The sequence below is a fragment of the Tetrahymena thermophila genome (assembly GCF_000189635.1).
Source record: "Tetrahymena thermophila SB210 genomic scaffold scf_8254617, whole genome shotgun sequence".
In the NCBI taxonomy this organism is placed as follows: domain Eukaryota; phylum Ciliophora; class Oligohymenophorea; order Hymenostomatida; family Tetrahymenidae; genus Tetrahymena; species Tetrahymena thermophila.
In genome coordinates, this window is record NW_002476387.1 from 392,724 (window position 1) to 410,380 (window position 17,657).

The 17,657-nt window shown below is 22.4% G+C and overlaps 4 protein-coding genes across 4 annotated transcripts; 1 reads left to right on the forward strand and 3 right to left on the reverse strand. All coding sequences in view use genetic code 6, as the record gives it.

The window, feature by feature from the left end:
• Positions 1 to 321: 321 nt before the first annotated feature.
• On the reverse strand, positions 322 to 1,453 carry TTHERM_00194250 (SNF7 family protein; the record flags this gene model as incomplete). Its single annotated transcript, XM_001017178.4, has 6 exons — positions 322 to 399; positions 457 to 566; positions 649 to 803; positions 874 to 971; positions 1,048 to 1,181; positions 1,249 to 1,453. The coding sequence occupies 6 exons, from the start codon at positions 1,451 to 1,453 to the stop codon at positions 322 to 324; spliced, it is 780 nt and encodes a 259-aa protein (XP_001017178.4).
• A 1,410-nt stretch (positions 1,454 to 2,863) lies between these two features.
• TTHERM_00194260 (NADH-ubiquinone oxidoreductase 75 kDa subunit) lies at positions 2,864 to 6,398 on the forward strand (the record flags this gene model as incomplete). Its single annotated transcript, XM_001017179.4, has 9 exons — positions 2,864 to 2,927; positions 3,003 to 3,067; positions 3,215 to 3,293; positions 3,512 to 3,870; positions 4,525 to 4,662; positions 4,724 to 5,134; positions 5,233 to 6,021; positions 6,085 to 6,228; positions 6,291 to 6,398. The coding sequence occupies 9 exons, from the start codon at positions 2,864 to 2,866 to the stop codon at positions 6,396 to 6,398; spliced, it is 2,157 nt and encodes a 718-aa protein (XP_001017179.2).
• A 977-nt stretch (positions 6,399 to 7,375) lies between these two features.
• TTHERM_00194270 (eukaryotic translation initiation factor 3 subunit I) lies at positions 7,376 to 9,033 on the reverse strand (the record flags this gene model as incomplete). The annotated part of the gene is made up of 4 exons (XM_001017180.3): positions 7,376 to 7,570; positions 7,765 to 8,030; positions 8,337 to 8,568; positions 8,707 to 9,033. 4 exons carry the CDS (start codon positions 9,031 to 9,033, stop codon positions 7,376 to 7,378), a joined length of 1,020 nt encoding a protein of 339 aa, XP_001017180.1.
• Positions 9,034 to 15,814: 6,781 nt separating this feature from the next.
• On the reverse strand, positions 15,815 to 17,529 carry TTHERM_00194310 (hypothetical protein; the record flags this gene model as incomplete). Its single annotated transcript, XM_001017184.2, has 2 exons — positions 17,283 to 17,529; positions 15,815 to 17,208 (listed from the first exon to the last, which is right to left on the reverse strand). Exons 1-2 carry the CDS (start codon positions 17,470 to 17,472, stop codon positions 15,815 to 15,817), a joined length of 1,584 nt encoding a protein of 527 aa, XP_001017184.2. The 5' UTR covers positions 17,473 to 17,529.
• Between the last annotated feature and the right edge of the window lie 128 nt (positions 17,530 to 17,657).

Sequence of the window (17,657 nt, forward strand, 5' to 3'; positions counted from 1 at the left end):
TAAAATTGAATAAAGTATATAATTAATTGTTAAACACAAACAATTATAATAAACTCTAAAATTTTAATAATTATTTTTATTTAAATTTACATAGTATTCTAATTGCAAAATTAAAATAGTTATTTTCATTTCATAAAGTATTAAAAATAATTGAACAATAATATAAATTGAAGTTATTAAAGAATTATAGTCATCTTTGAAAACATTAGTTAATAACTTAATTATTTTTGATATATAATATGAAGTTAAGGATAATTATTTATAATTTTAATTTATACTATTTATGGTTTGTTTGCAGTTTATTAGATTAAAACAAACCTCTCATTTAAGAGCATTTAATCTATTTTCAAAGTCATCTTCAACTTAATTATTTAGATTTTATTATGGAATAATATTTTTCTATTTTATAAAAATATTTTTTAAGCTTATTTATTTATATTTCTTAAATATATTTACTTATCCGCCGCTTCCGCCTCCGACATTCTTTTCCATTTAATCGATAAGTTAATCGCAAGCTTCATCTCCCATATCATCTTCATCTTGAGCCATGATATCTTAAATTTATTCTATATTTACAAAATATATTTTATTAGTGCATAGTTTTTTCAAAAATAAAGCCAATTAAAGTGATAGTTAATTTATTATTACCTTGCATAATATTTTATTTTTCGCATTCCTAATTGAAGGTTTCGATAGCCATTTAAACATTCTTAACATCAATAGCATCGTTACCTGCTTTCATTACTTATCCCATACCTTTCATTATTGATACTAATGTTTCAGTAGTAGCGGCAGTATTTAATCTAATTAAAAAGTAATAAATAGTTAATATAAGTTGCCTAAATGAAATTATTTTTAATGCTTATTTATTACTGGAATTATACATCACCTAACTAAGCATCTAATCTCTTATATTTAGTAATCATTCCTTGTGTTTTAATTAATTGTTGAGCCAAGATTCTAACTGTTGCCTTTTGTTAAAGTAAGTAAAATGTTATTTGCTATTCATCGCACTTGAAAATAAAATAAAAGAATATAATTATGTACTCTAGGTTCTTTCTTTTTAATTAAATTTTCCATATCTTGCTTAATTTTTCTTTGGTTTGCTTCAAGCTTCATAATTTCTCTTGAGAAATCTCTTCTAAGTCTATTGATTGAACGAGTAAATTCCTTGACCATTTCTAATTTAGATAAAAGAATAAATATTATTAACAATTCCTTCATGCGATTGATGTATTTTAAGCTCACCTTTGACGGTTTTAGGTGGAGGGGGAGGAGGTTGAGGAACACTTTTCTTTTATCCCATTTTTACTTATTAGAATTTTTTTATTTATTTATTTCTTTGCTTTGGCTAAATTTTTTTAGATAAATTATTATAAGATATTTCTTTAAATTGATTTTGCACTTATTAAGTTTTTCTGAGAGTTAAGAAGCTATTATTATTTTTATTCATAAATAGCTATTCTTGATAAGGCAATAAATCTAATAAATTTATTAATTATAAAGACTTATGACAAAAAATAATTCATATTAAAAGCTCTGTAATTAACTATTTTCTGATCAGTTCACGCAAATTTTAAATTTTTATAAAATAGACAATTTCAAAATTTATTCTATTTTTATATTCTTCATAATTTTTTTAATTTCAAATATATTCAATACATAATTTAAAATGCATTTATTCATTTATTTGTTTATGTGAAAAATCAACCAATTATTTATTATTCAGCAAAATTTAACAATAAATTATTTCTTAATAGCAAAAAAATTTTATTTTTTGAGCTTAAATTTTTCAAAAAATAAAGAAAAATTACAATAAAAATAACTGAAAAATTTTTATATCTAAAATCAATAAATAAGTTTATCACCTATTAAACTCAAATACTAGTAAAAAAATTTTTAGAATTTCTTGATTATAATCTCTAATATAATATTCTAAAAAACTAATTAAATTTTCTAAAAAACTCAGATTAAAGTAGAAATCTATAAAAAGAAAAACTTTTTGGTGCAAATTAAATTAGTTAACCCAGTAATTATTAATTTCTACAAATTATTTTAAATTGAAATATTTATATTACTTGTAATTTAATATTTGCTAAATTATAAGTTATTACATATAGCTAGTTTTTTAAAGTAATAAATTCGATAATTCTTTTAAATAAAATCAATTAGTTGGCGGCATCTTTCTTAAATATTTAACAATAAATAAAAAACTTGAATATAAATTTAATTTTAATATCTAATTGAAAACTAAATAAAAATATTTTAAAACTTTTTAAATAGTGAAATTAAAATTTAGAAATTATAAATCAAAATTAAAAAGCAAGTAATAAAATCTCTTTAAAAGTAACAATTTTTGCTAAATTAAATCTCTTTGTAATTAGATTGATATCAAATTAAATAAAAATGTTATCTTATTTTTATTAAAATTAATTTATTTAATTTATTATTAATTTTAGAAAATGTGAATTAGAATTTCTCTATGAAATTTATTTATAATTAAACATTTGTGTTGTTAATTTATTAAATAAAGAAGTTGAATAATTACTCATAAAAGTGATGTTTGTGAAGTTCTCTTGTTTTAAAGAAGTGTTAAAGCAGAATCTTATTTAAAAATGATTGCTTGCTTGCTTGATTGATAGTGAAATAAATAAATATCTGAAAATAAGAGAAGATTTGATAGTAGTAACAAAGAAATGAATGAATAAATAATTAAAAAGAATAAAAAATAATAATCAAAGATTAATAATAAAAGACTAAATACAATTAATAAAAAATTATTTGATTAATCTAAAAAATAATAAGAAAAGATAGGAAAAAAAATCAAAATCATTAATTAGATAGATTAAGAAATAAAAAGGAAATGATGAAGGTTTTACAAAAGTACGGCAAACAATTTTATGGTCTGACCCACATTTAAAAAAAATGTAATGATTGAATTAAGATCTAAGTATATTGTATCGAGGCACACATATTAAAATATCTTGAATTTATAATAATAGAATTCAGATCCACTTAAGTTTTGAATAAATAGATTGAAATCTTTATTGATGGAAAGCCTGCTAAAGTAATACAATTTGTTTATTTTGCACTTTGATTTATATGGAAAACAGACTAATATTTGTTGCTTTAGAAATAAAATCATTTTTTTATTTTTGTTTAAATACTAAAATATGTTTGATTAACTCTAAATCTGTTTTTAATTGCTATTTAGGTTGATGATTCCTATACTATTTTCTAAGCTTGCTACGAAAACGGAGTTATTGTACCTCGTTTCTGCTATCATGAAAGATGTATGTTATTTTTAATTTAAATATTTTATTTATATTAGTTAGTTACTAGCTTTAGTAGTTCATAGCAAACCTCTTAAGCGTAAATAGGCTTTGTTTGATTATATAATCAATCAAATCGTTTTAAAACATTTACACAAGAAGTTCGATTTTGAAGATTTGCTATCCACTTTTAATTAGTTTTTTTAACTTCAAATTAATTATCCATTATTTTTATAAAGTATCCGTCGCCGGTAACTGCAGAATGTGTTTAGTAGAAGTCGAAAACGTCCCCAAGCCAGTTGCAGCTTGCGCATCTTAAGTTGTCCCTGGTATGAAGATTAAAACTAAGAGTGAAAAAACTAGAATTCACAGAGGAAACGTTATGGAATTTTTATTGGCTAACCATCCTTTAGATTGCCCCATTTGCGATTAAGGTGGTGAATGTGATTTATAAGATATTTCTTCAGTATATGGTTATGGTATCAGTCGTTACAACGAATACAAGCGTGCCGTTGAAGATAAGAATTACGGTCCTCTTGTCGCTACATCTATGAACAGATGCATTCACTGCACTCGTTGTGTTAGATTCGCTACTTAAGTAAAACTCATTACTTAAATATATTGCATATCTTACAAATATATAAATAAAGAAAGAAAGAAACAAGCAATTCAATAATTTATTTTCCTTCTAAATCTTGATAGATAGTATTAACTAGTTTAAAAAATAAACAAATAAAATTGTAGTTTGACTAAATAAGTAAAATCAATAGTAGAATATTTCCTAGTTAGATTTAAAATAATATTAAAATTTGTGAGGATAAATATAGATTTAAATAAATAAATAATGATAATTATTATTGAATCAATCAATCAATACTTAATTTTTGTTATCAGGCACAAATAAATTAATTAATACATTAACAAATAAAATAAAATAAAAAATTCAATATTTATTATAAATTATTGATTAGAGTAACAGCAAGATAATGATTTTAAAGCAAATAGCGATTGAACTTTTAGGTTTGGGAAATAGCATAATGAATAATACATATACATTCCATATAATTATTTACAGGATTAAATAAACTTAGTTAATTAGTTTTTCATAAAAGAAAAAAATTATTTTTGATATTGGTTTTTAAAATTGAGAATTAAATAATGAAAATTAAATCAAGTGAGGAAGGAAGGAATAATAATTTATTGAATAATTCATTCTTTATCAAAAAATTAAATATTTTTATGAATATATAAGATTGCTGGTGTTGAAGATTTAGGTAAAACTGGTAGAGGTAAAGCTGCTGAAATTGGTACTTATGTTGAAAAGACTTTCAACACCGAATTATCAGGTAATGTCGTTGATGTTTGCCCTGTCGGTGCTCTTACTAATGCTGTAAATATTTTGAATATAAATATCTCAATATTAAGAAATATAATTAATTATATTTAAAAAGCCTTACGCCTTTACTTCAAGACCTTGGGAACTCAAGTCTTTCTACACTAGTGATGTTTTCGATACTTTGGGAAGTGCTATCCAAGTTGATACCAGAGGTCCTGAAATCATGAGAGTCTTACCTCGTATCCATGAAGAAATTAACGAAGAATGGATTTCTGATAAGACAAGACACGCCTTCGATGGTTTAAAGAGATAAAGAATCAACAGCCCCATGAAGAGAAGTAAAGATGGTAATTACGAAGACATTTTCTGGGAAGAAGCCATCTAAACTATTTCTAAGAAGTGCCTAAACACTCCTAGTGATTAAATCGGTGCCATTATTGGTGAATTCGCTGATATTGAATCAATTACTGCTCTTAAAGACTTCCTCAATCGTCTTGATGTTGATAACTTTGAAGTCCGTCAACATGTAATTAATTATTAATCATAAAAAACAATTTTCACTTTTATTTTTATTAAAAATTGTTAAATGAAATTGTATCAAAATTTAACATTTAATTAAATCAGGGTAACTTAAAGGTCTCTCCTGACTTCAGAGCTAACTATTTAATGAACAGCAAAATTACTGGTGTCGAAGATGCTGACGTTTTACTTTTAGTTGGCTGCAACCCCAGATACGAAGCTCCTGTTCTTAATGCTCGTATCCTTAAATCTACTCGTAAAAATCTTAAAGTGTTTAACATTGGTACAAACTAAGATTTGAACTACAAGAATGTTCATTTGGGTAACTCCACTAAGGTTTTGAAAGAAATTGCTGATGGTACTCATCCTTTTGCTGAAAGACTTAAAAAGGCTAAGCTTCCTATGATTATGGTTGGTGCTAGTGCCTTAGAAAGAGAAGACGGTGCTGAATTATACAACACCCTCAAGGTTATTTCCAATAAGACTGGTGTTATTTCTGAAGAAAAGAGCTGGAACGGTTTCAATATTCTTCACAAGGAAATGGGTAGAATTAATGCTTTAGAATTAGGTATTAACCCTACTTCAGTCAACAAGAATGCTAAGTTAGTTTTCATTTTGGGAGCTGATAACAACTTGAGACCTGAAGACATCCCTGCTGATGCTTTTGTAGTTTATTTCGGTACTCATGGTGACGAAGGTGCTTACTATGCTGATATCATCCTTCCCACTGCTGCCTATACTGAAAAGAATGCCACTTGGGTCAACACTGAAGGTAGAGTTTAATAAGGTAGACTCGTTGTCATGCCTCCTGGTGATGCCAGAGAAGACTGGTAAATTATTAGAGCTTTGTCTGAAGAAGCTGGTGTTCCTCTTCCTTATGACAGTCTCGAAGAAGTAAATAAACAAATATTTATTTAAAAAAATAATTTTTGAGTAAACTTTAAAATAATTAAATAGTTAAGATACAGAGTCGCTGAATTGGCTCCTCATTTATTAAAATATGATTATATTGAACCTACTATTTTTGGTAAGGTTGCTCTCTCTGCTTAATAAGGAGTTAAGACTACTCTTTCACCTACCCCTATTACTGATTATATTGATGTAATTAACATTTAATTGTGCATTTTTTATTGATATATTTATGAATTAATTAATAAAACTAGAACTTCTATATGACTGATGCTATCTCAAGAGCCTCAGTTACTATGGCAAAGTGCTCAACCGCTTTCAACCATGAAAAATTCAGCAACTTCAAAAATCTCGCTAAATGATTATGAAACTTAACTAACACCAAATAAATACACAAAAATTCTTGATCGTTCCACATGAAGATGCATGACTAAAATATATAAATTAAAAAGTGCTTTCGCGCATATAAACTTACTTATAATCTAAAATATTTTAGTTGTCATTGTAATGTGTTCAGCTGTCAAGACATTATCATTTTCAAAAATCTTAGTTTGATTTTACAAATTAATTTAATTTATGTTGATTTTTCATATAACTTTGTTTGTGATTAGATAAAGTTATTAAATTACAACTGATTGACTGACTGACTGCTAATTAACTATTAAACATTTCTAAAAAATTCATAAAAATTATTTTTTTATATTTATTAATATTTTAGTTGAAATTCAATTTTTTATAAAAAAATTAAATATAACTTTTTGTTCAAAAAAAATTGAACACACCAAATTATTTTTTAGAAAATTAAATTAAATCTTCAATAATTGATTGTGTTTGAGAAATAGAGATAGATTTATTGATAATTAAATAATTATTTGAAGATAAATTTAGAGAAAATATTAATTTAAATTAAGATTATATGAAACAATAAACAATACTTCACAATATATATTATAAGTATTAAATACAAAGAAAAAATAAATTCTTGAATCAAAATGCAGTATTAAAAACAAAACATTTTCATCATCGGAAATAGCAAATATAACACAGAGAGTTATTTATTATCTTTTATCTGGATAGTTGATTTTTTTATTATATATTATATTAAATCATATTGATTGTTAAATATCTTAAAAGATTATTTTGGCTAACTTATTAGGAGAGTACTAAATATACTCAATAGCTTGATTGCAATAAATCCTAAGATTTTATTTTGTTAATGTACTGTTTAAAGTGGTTTTTCACATAATATTATTCATTTTATTTTATGATAGATTATTTTTTAATATTTGCATTTGACTGCATGTTTTTGTTTAAATATAATCACTTGTTCTTTCGTTCTTCATTAAAAGGTTTCACTTTCCCAATAAGTACCATCGAATCTGTAGCATCTAATAATACCTTCTTCACCAGCACTAACAAAACCTCTACCATCAGGTTAGAAGACGAGATGGTTAATAGGACCGAAACAACCAGAAATAGTACCTAAATCTTCACCATACATAATATTGCATAAATGGATAACGTAACCACCAGCCTATTTTAAAATTAATAATTATTTATTTGCTTTTAATAACAGTATATAATTTAATTTTGAAGCTCAAAACGATTAATCAAATTTATTATCAATTATAATTAATTTGTAAATCAAATACCTTTAATTTTAAATTAAAAATTAAAGGTTATTTTAATATTTTATAAATATAAAGTAAGAGAGTAACGATAAATTACTTTGCTTCCAGCAGATTCTCTAGCAGGTAAACCACCACCCATGATACAGTGATATTTAACATCTTCAGTTTCACCAGTGATCAAAGGACTAATAGCAACAGAGTTCATTTAAACTTATTATTTAATAAATCTGATACATTTGAGAGTGGAAGGATCCCAGAATTTGGCACCATCATTACCAGAAGTAGCTATTAAAGAGTAATCTTTAGAGTAGCTAATAGATAAAGTTTCACCCTAGTGAGCGTCTATCTCTAAGATAACTTTACCTGTTTATTTGTATTTTTAAGAATGAATAAGTTATTTCATAATAGATAGTATCATTTAAAAATAATATTAGAGAATAATATATCTAGTTTTTCTAAAACTGCTAAATTTTTATGTGATTCCATTTTAAAAAATGTTTTTAAATTTAGTCTTTTATGCTCGCAAGATAAAATTAAGTTAATTCTAAAAGATATATATATGTATTGATTTATTTATATAAAAGTCTTTCTGTCTATTTATTTGTCATTTTTAAAACACTCAGTTTACATTAAATTTTCAAAATTGGAATACAAAGAAATTTTATTTACCTTCAGGATCTAACTTTATCAATTTGCCATTTGTTGTACCAACGTAGAGACATTTATTTAAATAACCGTATCTAATTTTGTTAGTAGTGTAATTAAGGTTGAAAGTTTTATACATAGGGATAGAATCATCAGGAATTTTTTTTTAATTAGCATTTTTCAAAGCTTGAAGGAAATCTTTGAACTTGTATATACCTACCAAGTTATTAGCTTAGCTGTCGTAACTTTCAAAAAGCTATTTTTATTTCAAAAATGTTTTAATATCTTAATTTTTTTGATTTCAAGCAATCAAATAAATATATTTGAAATGGCAATCTATCTATTAAGCTAAAGAAAGTCACTAAAATGTTGAAATGCAGAACTAAATTATTACCACAAGGAGGTATTCGTTTCCTTAACTAAGTTCAAGATACTTACATTTATACTTTGTCTTGTAAAAACCTATGGATTAACCGCCATCTACTAAGAAAACTTGTAAAGTACCTTCGAGGGAACCTGTTATGAGATATTAAGAATCATCGGTAACATCAAGAGCCTTAACGGCAGATTAAGTCTTATATGAACCAATTCTTTCAAAAGTGTGATTACGCCATACATTTACTCTTTTTTCAGCTGCACCAGAGAAGAGCAAATCTCCATCCTAATTAAACTTAACAAAGTTAACAGGCTTTTCGTGACCTCTTAATTCAATTAATTTCATTGCTTTGCTTTTTATATATTTTAATATTAACTAAATAAGTATATCCTCTATTTTTGTTTATTTTTATTTTTTATATCAAAATAAATAGTTTGTTTATATTTTTGTAATATGGCTTCTTATATATTCAAGCAAAAACTACTTCTCTTTATATGATATTTGCAAACAAACAAGCATAAAGTATCTTTTCTATTAATTTTTCTTTTTTATCTAATATGGCCATTTCTATTTATTATTAATCCTATTACCATAATGACAGACAGGCAGGAGTACTAATAATTTAAATTCATTTTTATCTTTTTAACTAAATTTATTTGCTATTGCTTTTAAAAATTATTTTAATCTTTAATAATAAATATTTCAAAGGCATAAAGCATTTAATTTAAAAATTATTTTTTTTTCAAAAATATTTAATTAAAATATCATTATTTAATAAAAAAATTGTAACACTATTGTTTAAAAACTATAGTATTGTAAAAATGATCAATTGATTGATGCTTTAGGATATCAATTTTATGATTTTTTATTTTTAATACGAATGCATAAATCAAAAATATTTAAAAAAAATAAACTTTCTAATAAATCTAAAAAAATTTGTGGTTAATTAAAATTAAATTTTTTTGTAAACTTAAATCATAAAAACTACCATATCATAAAATTATATTTTTATAATTTTAAAAAATATTTTTTAGATTCTTTTATAGAAATCTTTCTTTAATTTTTTTAATATGTTATTAATAACTAAATTTCATTTTTGAGAAAAATCATTGAGAATAAATCATAAATTTTCTTATTCCTATTAATCACAAAGTTATATTAAATAACTACTTATTTTAATTTTGAAAAATATAAAAAATTATATCCTGATTTAAATTCAATAAATTATTTAAATTTATAACAAAACTAAGGAATAAGATATTGTTTTTACTTATTAGAGCATTTTATAAACAAATAGAATTAAAATTTTAGAATAATAGATTCAGGAAATCCTTTTAATTTAATCCAAACAATTAGCACCTCTATATTAAATTTTTAATGCAAAAATTTATATAATATTAAAATATTTTTTGTTGGATGTTTATATAGAAATAATTATAGATAGTAACCATTTGGAATATATTCTAAAACATTCTATACAAAAAATGATAATTAATATTAAAAATATTATAATATAATCTAATATTCCCATTCAAATTAGAAATATTTTGTGATATCTTGTTTAATATATATTTTTTTATAATCTCTAAATTTTTGGAATAATTTATTTTTAAATCGATATTGATCATTACAAATGTAAAAAGATTCAAAAAAATGCTATTTCAATAAGCTAATTATGTTTTTATTTATTTTATTAAATATTTACTTATGTTCTTTATGTCAATTAAAATTATTTTATAGTTGAAATAGAACTAAAAAGTAAATAAAATTTAATTAATTTAAATTAAATATATGATAACTAAAAACTAACATTTTATTTTAATTAGTGATAAATTAGTTTATTTATTTTTTAAGCATTTAAATTATTTACATAAAATTCTTTATATTATTAAATATTCAAAATAATGTAATGCTTACTTATATTTCAAAAAAATTTGCTAATCAAAATCATTTAAATTTCAATATCAACTAAACAGTCTACTAAAATAAAAGTCACTTTAAGTTGATCTTATTTTAAGATTTTATAGGAAAAGCTAATTTAAGGGCGCTAGCTCCGGTGAGCAGTAATAATTCCTCCTTAATATTTAATAGGTTCAACTCCTATAGTGCCCCCCATTTTTTTAATAAAAAAAATACTAAATGAACTAATTCATATTAAAAATAGAGAAAAAAATATTTCTAAAAATACTGAAAATCATATACTTCATATGAGGTAATAAATATTAATAGGATTTTCAAAATAATTTAGTATCATAAATTATGCAAATGCTTATATGACATATTTATTATGAAGTAATTTAGTCTCAAATTTTATTTTGTTAAAGCCAAATATTTAAAACTTTTAATTGTTTATTTTGTTATTATATTTAGAAAAATAATTTTTATTGGTATTAATTAATTCAAAATATCTAATAAAATTATTAACGTGTCTTCTAGTTTTGTAGTTGCTTTAATATAATCTTATATTAGGATTTGATAGGAAATGCTAATTTAAGGGCGCTAGCTCCGGTGAGCAGTAATAATTCCTCCTTAATATTTAATAGGTTCAACTCCTATAGTGCCCCCCATTTTTATTTTTATGCTATTCGTAGCTTTGATAATAAAATAAATATAAAAATTAACTCAAATGTAAACTAATTTTTTTTAATTTTTGACAAAATAAAGTAAAAATTAAAAATATGAAACTATTTTTGAAACATTTATTTCTTATTAAGTCTAATTTTGACAACCTGATTTATTTATAAAATAAAACTATATCTTGACGAATTCTTTTTTTAAAATAAAAAATATTTCTCTGATTCCTAAAATTAATAAAAAATATATGATAAAGCAAGAAAATACATTTTTTAGAAAGCCATAAATTATTTTGAATATTAATTAAATGATTGAAATATTTATATTTAATTAACATTGTCTACCAAAATAAAATCCACTTTAAGTTAATCTTATTTTAAGATTTTACAGGAAAAGCTAATTTAAGGGCGCTAGCTCCGGTGAGCAGTAATAATTCCTCCTTAATATTTAATAGGTTCAACTCCTATAGTGCCCCCCATTTTTAAAAAATTTTTAATTTAAACTTAAAAGACTAAAATGATTGATTTTTTGAGCTTCCTAGGTATTCGGTCGGGGCAAGTTATGAGATAATACGGTATACAAGCATATCTACAAAATTAGATTAAATTATAAGAAAAATAAGCTTTAAATATTTAAAAAAATAAATTTAAATTTGTATTTTAATTTAATTAATTAAAATCAATCATAAGTGTCTACTAAAATCAAAGTCACAATATTTTGATCTTATATTAAGATTTTATTGGAAATTCTAATTTAAGGGCGCTAGCTCCGGTGAGCAATAATAATTCCTCCTTAATGTTTAATAGGTTCAACTCCTATAGCGCCCCCCATTTTTTAAATTTGTAATTCAAACATAAAAAAATCTTTAATTAAACAATCAAAATAAGTAAGTAAATGTTTTAAAAGGAATTCAAATATATTTATTTTTTCATTTTCTTAATGGTAACTAAAAAAAAATAAGTATTATCACATTTTATACCACTTAAATCATATTTATCTTGCTAAAATTTAAACTGATTATTAAAATAAATTTATATCCAAACTTTTTTTATTATTTTTATCAATATAGATTAAATATTTTTAATTAATTTAGAGTGTCTAATATAATAAAAGCCACTATAAGTTGATCTTATGTTAAGATTTTATAGGAAATGTTAATTTAAGGGCGCTAGCTCCGGTGAGCAGTAATAATTCCTCCTTAATATTTAATAGGTTCAACTCCTATAGTGCCCCCCATTTTTTGATTACATAATTAAATTAAAAATAAAAATAAATTTAAAAGTTTACAGTAATAAATTGTATTAAAATATTTAAACATATTTACTTTACAAATAAATCAAGTAACTTTAAGATTTTCATCATTAAATTATAGTAACAAAATAAATAAATAAGAGTAGGTATATTAAAAAATTGAAAAAAAATTTTATATTCAGAATTTGTAGTTAAATAACAAATATATTATTTTAAAATTAATAGTTTTGAGATTAACTGTTTTTTTCATATAAGTGTCTATTAACATAAAAGCCACTTTAAGTTGATCTTATTTTAGGATTTGATAGGAAATGTTAATTTAAGGGCGCTAGCTCCGGTGAGCAGTAATAATTCCTCCTTAATATTTAATAGGTTCAACTCCTATAGTGCCCCCCATTTTTTAAATTTTATAATTCTAATAATAATTAATCTACAGTAATTTTATTACTATAATTGTTATTATTTTTAGTAAAAAAAACATATTCATTTTTTAAATATATTTTTTTATTGAATTTAACATTTATATTAGAAAACTTATTAAAAAATCATCAATTAAAAAACAAAATATATTTACTAATTTTAAACTATTATTTTTATTATGATTTAATTTGTTTTTCTTCATAGTGTCTATAAAAATAAAAGTCACTATATGTTGATCTTATTTTAAGATTTGATAGGAAATGCTAATTTAAGGGCGCTAGCTCCGGTGAGCAGTAATAATTCCTCCTTAATATTTAATAGGTTCAACTCCTATAGTGCCCCCCATTTTTTGAAATTTATAATTCTAATAATAATTAATCTACAGTAATTGTTTTACTATAATTGTTATTATTTTTAGTAAAAAAAACATAATTCATTTTTTAAATATATTTTTTTATTGAATTTAATATTTATATCAGAAAACTTTTTAAAAAATCATCAATTAAAAAACAAATTATATTTCTTAATTTTAATTTTTAATATTATCATTTTATTTATAAACTATTATTTTAATTATGGTTTAATGTGTTTTTCTTATAAGTGTCTATTAAAATAAAAGCCACTATATGTTGATCTTATTTTAAGATTTGATAGGAAATGCTAATTTAAGGGCGCTAGCTCCGGTGAGCAGTAATAATTCCTCCTTAATATTTAATAGGTTCAACTCCTATAGTGCCCCCCATTTTTTTAAAATTTATATTTTGAATAATATTTAATATACAGTAACTGTATTACTATAATTATTATTTTTTTTAGTAATTAAAACATAAAATGAAAAAATGATTAAGTGACTTGATTCGATAACATAAATACTTTTATTGAATTTAATATTTATATTAGATAACTTTTAAAAAATAAATAATAAGTATAATCCTCAATTTAAAAAACAAAATATATTTTTAAATTCTAATTTTTAACATTTTAAATTAATTTACAAACTATTATTTTGATTATTAGTTAAAAAGTGTTCTTCTGATAAGTGTCTATAAAAAGAAAAGCCACTTTAAGTTGATCTTATTTTAAGATTTGATAGGAAATGCTAATTTAAGGGCGCTAGCTCCGGTGAGCAGTAATAATTCCTCCTTAATATTTAATAGGTTCAACTCCTATAGTGCCCCCCATTTTTTAAATTTTATAATTCTAATAATAATTAATCTACAGTAATTGTATTACAATAAGTGTTATTATTTTTAGTAAAAAAAACATCATTCATTTATAAAATTTATTTATTTTTTGTATTTAATCTTTAAAAAAGAAAACATTTTAAAAAAATAATAAATTAAGAAACAAAATATATTTTTTAATATTATCATTTTACTATTATTTTGATTAAGATTTAATGTGTTTTTCTTATAAGTGTCTATAAAAATAAAAGTCACTATAAGTTGATCTTATTTTAAGATTTAATAGGAAATGCTAATTTAAGGGCGCTAGCTCCGGTGAGCAGTAATAATTCCTCCTTAATATTTAATAGGTTCAACTCCTATAGTGCCCCCCATTTTTTAAAAATTTATATTTTGAATGATAATTAATCTGTAGTAATTATATTAAAATAATTAATAAAATTAAAAATTAAAACTTAAAATGATAAAACAACATGTTTTATTTTTTAAATAAATATTTATTTTTATTTCAATTTAACATTTATATTTGAAAAATATTAAAATAAAAGTATAATCCTCAATCTAAAAAACAAAATATATTTTTAATATTATCAATTTATTTAAAAAATATTATTTTGATTATTATAAAAAAGTATTTTTCTAATAAGTGTCTACTAATATAAAAGTCACTTTAAGTTGATCTTATTTTAAGATTTAATAGGAAATGCTAATTTAAGGGCGCTAGCTCCGGTGAGCAGTAATAATTCCTCCTTAATATTTAATAGGTTCAACTCCTATAGTGCCCCCCATTTTTTGAAAAAATATAATAATTAATATACAGTAATTGTATTACTATAATGACTATTGTTATAAATTAAACCATAAAATGATAAATAGATTTAATTCTTTTATTTCTATATGAAAACTTTTAAAAAATAATAAGTATAATCCTCAATCTAAAAAAAAAATATATTTTTAATTTTTAATATTATCATTTTACTATTATTTTGATTATGATTTATTGTGGTTTTCTTATAAGTGTCTATAAAAATAAAAGTCACTATAAGTTGATCTTATTTTAAGATTTAATAGGAAATTCTAATTTAAGGGCGCTAGCTCCGGTGAGCAGTAATAATTCCTCCTTAATATTTAATAGGTTCAACTCCTATAGTGCCCCCCATTTTTTAATTATTATTTAGTATTTAATTACATGGTAGATTTATGATATACCTTATTTGATTCATAAAATAAAATATTTAATTTGAAAACTAATTTTTTTAGATTTAAAATGCAAAATTGTTTTTTCTATGCATTCCAAATCATTTAATCAAATTTCTATTGTAAAATTACTTTTTAAAAACATTTTTTAATTTGTCTTAATATATTTTTGAGATATTAATTTAATTTAAATAATATTTTTGAATTTTCTTATTTACTCTTTATAATATTTTAAAAAAAATAATTTTAAATAAAAAACTTTCTTAAGCTTTCTTTTTATTTCTAAAAATTTAAAAACTTCCAAAAAATTATAGTGATTATATTTTAGAGTTGTTAAATTAATTATTTAAACTTTTTAGTTTAATCTATTTCACTTTTAATAAGAAATATTTTATATTTTATCTTTTTTTTTAGAATACATAAATTAATTTTTTAAATGTATTTTAAATTTTTAAAAATATAAATAGGGCTTAATAAATAATAGAATACAGTTAAAATTATCATTTTTAAAAATGTCTTTTTGTCTTTTACTAAACTTTATTTTCATTTTTTAAATTTTTAGATAAAAAATTGAATTATAATTCTTCTAATCCTCTTTAATAACAATCAGCTACTTCTAGATATTAATCTTTAGGTAATTGATTCTCAGTTTATATATCATTTATGCATTATTTTAGTTTTGTTACTTTTTAGCTTAATTCAGCAGAAGCTATTTTTGTTTAAATAACTTCGTCTAACTCATCACTACAATTTAATTCTACTAACTCATTAAATTACTCATGAACTTCATCAAAAGAATTGTAATGCATTTGATAGCATGTTGGATAAATATCATTATGCTGATCACTACGATTTTTTATGCAATTATAAACTGAAATACCTTATTATTATTCAGCTGAGTCTAAACCTGAGATAGAGAAAACACACTACTCTATACTGGAATATTTAGTGCTTCCTTCACACATCTCTTGTATTTACTCTATAAAAGCTAAATGCATTTAATCATACTCCATTTAATACTTTTCAAAACAAGTTTTAACAACTGGAGAGATTTCTTATGATTCATATTCTTACAACTTAAGATAATCATACTAAAAGCAGAAAGTTAATCTCATAAAATCTTCTTTTATTAAATTGTCATCATATTATATTTAGTTAATACAAATTCTAGCATTGTTAAACTACTTTTTGTTTTGATCTTAATCTTCTACTTAAAAGTCTATTTATTTCAAACAAAAATCTGCTTTTATAATAATATCATCAAACTTGCCCTATTCTTCATAATTTTTATTTTCATTACACCAATTCTATATTTTTTCTTTTAATATATCATCTTAATTTTCACTTTCATCATCCTCATTTTCTTCTATATCTTTAATATCATGATCTGTTTAATCTTTTTCATCATTATCATTATCATTATCTTTTTCATCTTCTTCTTCTGAATTCTTTTTACTATCTTATTCTGCATTTTCAGCTTCATCATCTTCTTTTTATTCTTATTCTAATTCTTTATCTTCATTTTCATTTTCATCATCTTCTTCTTCTTCATCACTTTCTTCATCTTCATCATCATCATTATCTTCTTCTTCATCATAGTCATTTTCTTCTTCTTCTTCATCATCATCATTTTCTTCTTCTTCATCATCATTTTCTTCTTCTTCATCTTCATTTTTTTCTTCTTCTTCTTCATCCTCTTCATCATCTTCATTTTCTTCTTCTTCTTCCTCTTCTTATTCGTCTTCTTATTCTTCATTTTAATTATCATCATTATCATTTTCATCCTTCTCTTGTTCCTCTTCTTCTTTTACATCTTCATCTTCTTTTTCAGCAGAATCCTCTTTACTACTTTAATCTGCTTCACCATCATCATCACCACCATCTTTTTCTTATTCTTGTAAATTTTAAGATATTTTTAATTGAATTTTTAATGAAATAATCAATTTAATAATAATTAAATTATAATACCATTTTCTTCGCTGCTATCACTGTCAGAATTACTGCTTTAATCTTCATCAGTTTCTTCATCTAGCATTTGTATAGCTGACTAACTCTGATTTTTTGTAATTTTTCTACATTAGTGGATAGAGCGAGTTAATAAAATACAAATAAGTAACAAATAAAGTAAAGATTTGATTGATTTCATATTTTTTTACATAGTAATAATTGTCTCAAAAAATAATTAAAAAATTAAGATTAAATATTTTTAATTAATTAATTAAGGAGTTTTTAAAATCAGTAATTTAAAACGGGTATAATTACTGAATAAACACTCACTTTAGTTGAAACTAAAAATAAAACAATTAAAATAATTTTAAAGTGCTTTTTTAAATGAAAATTAAG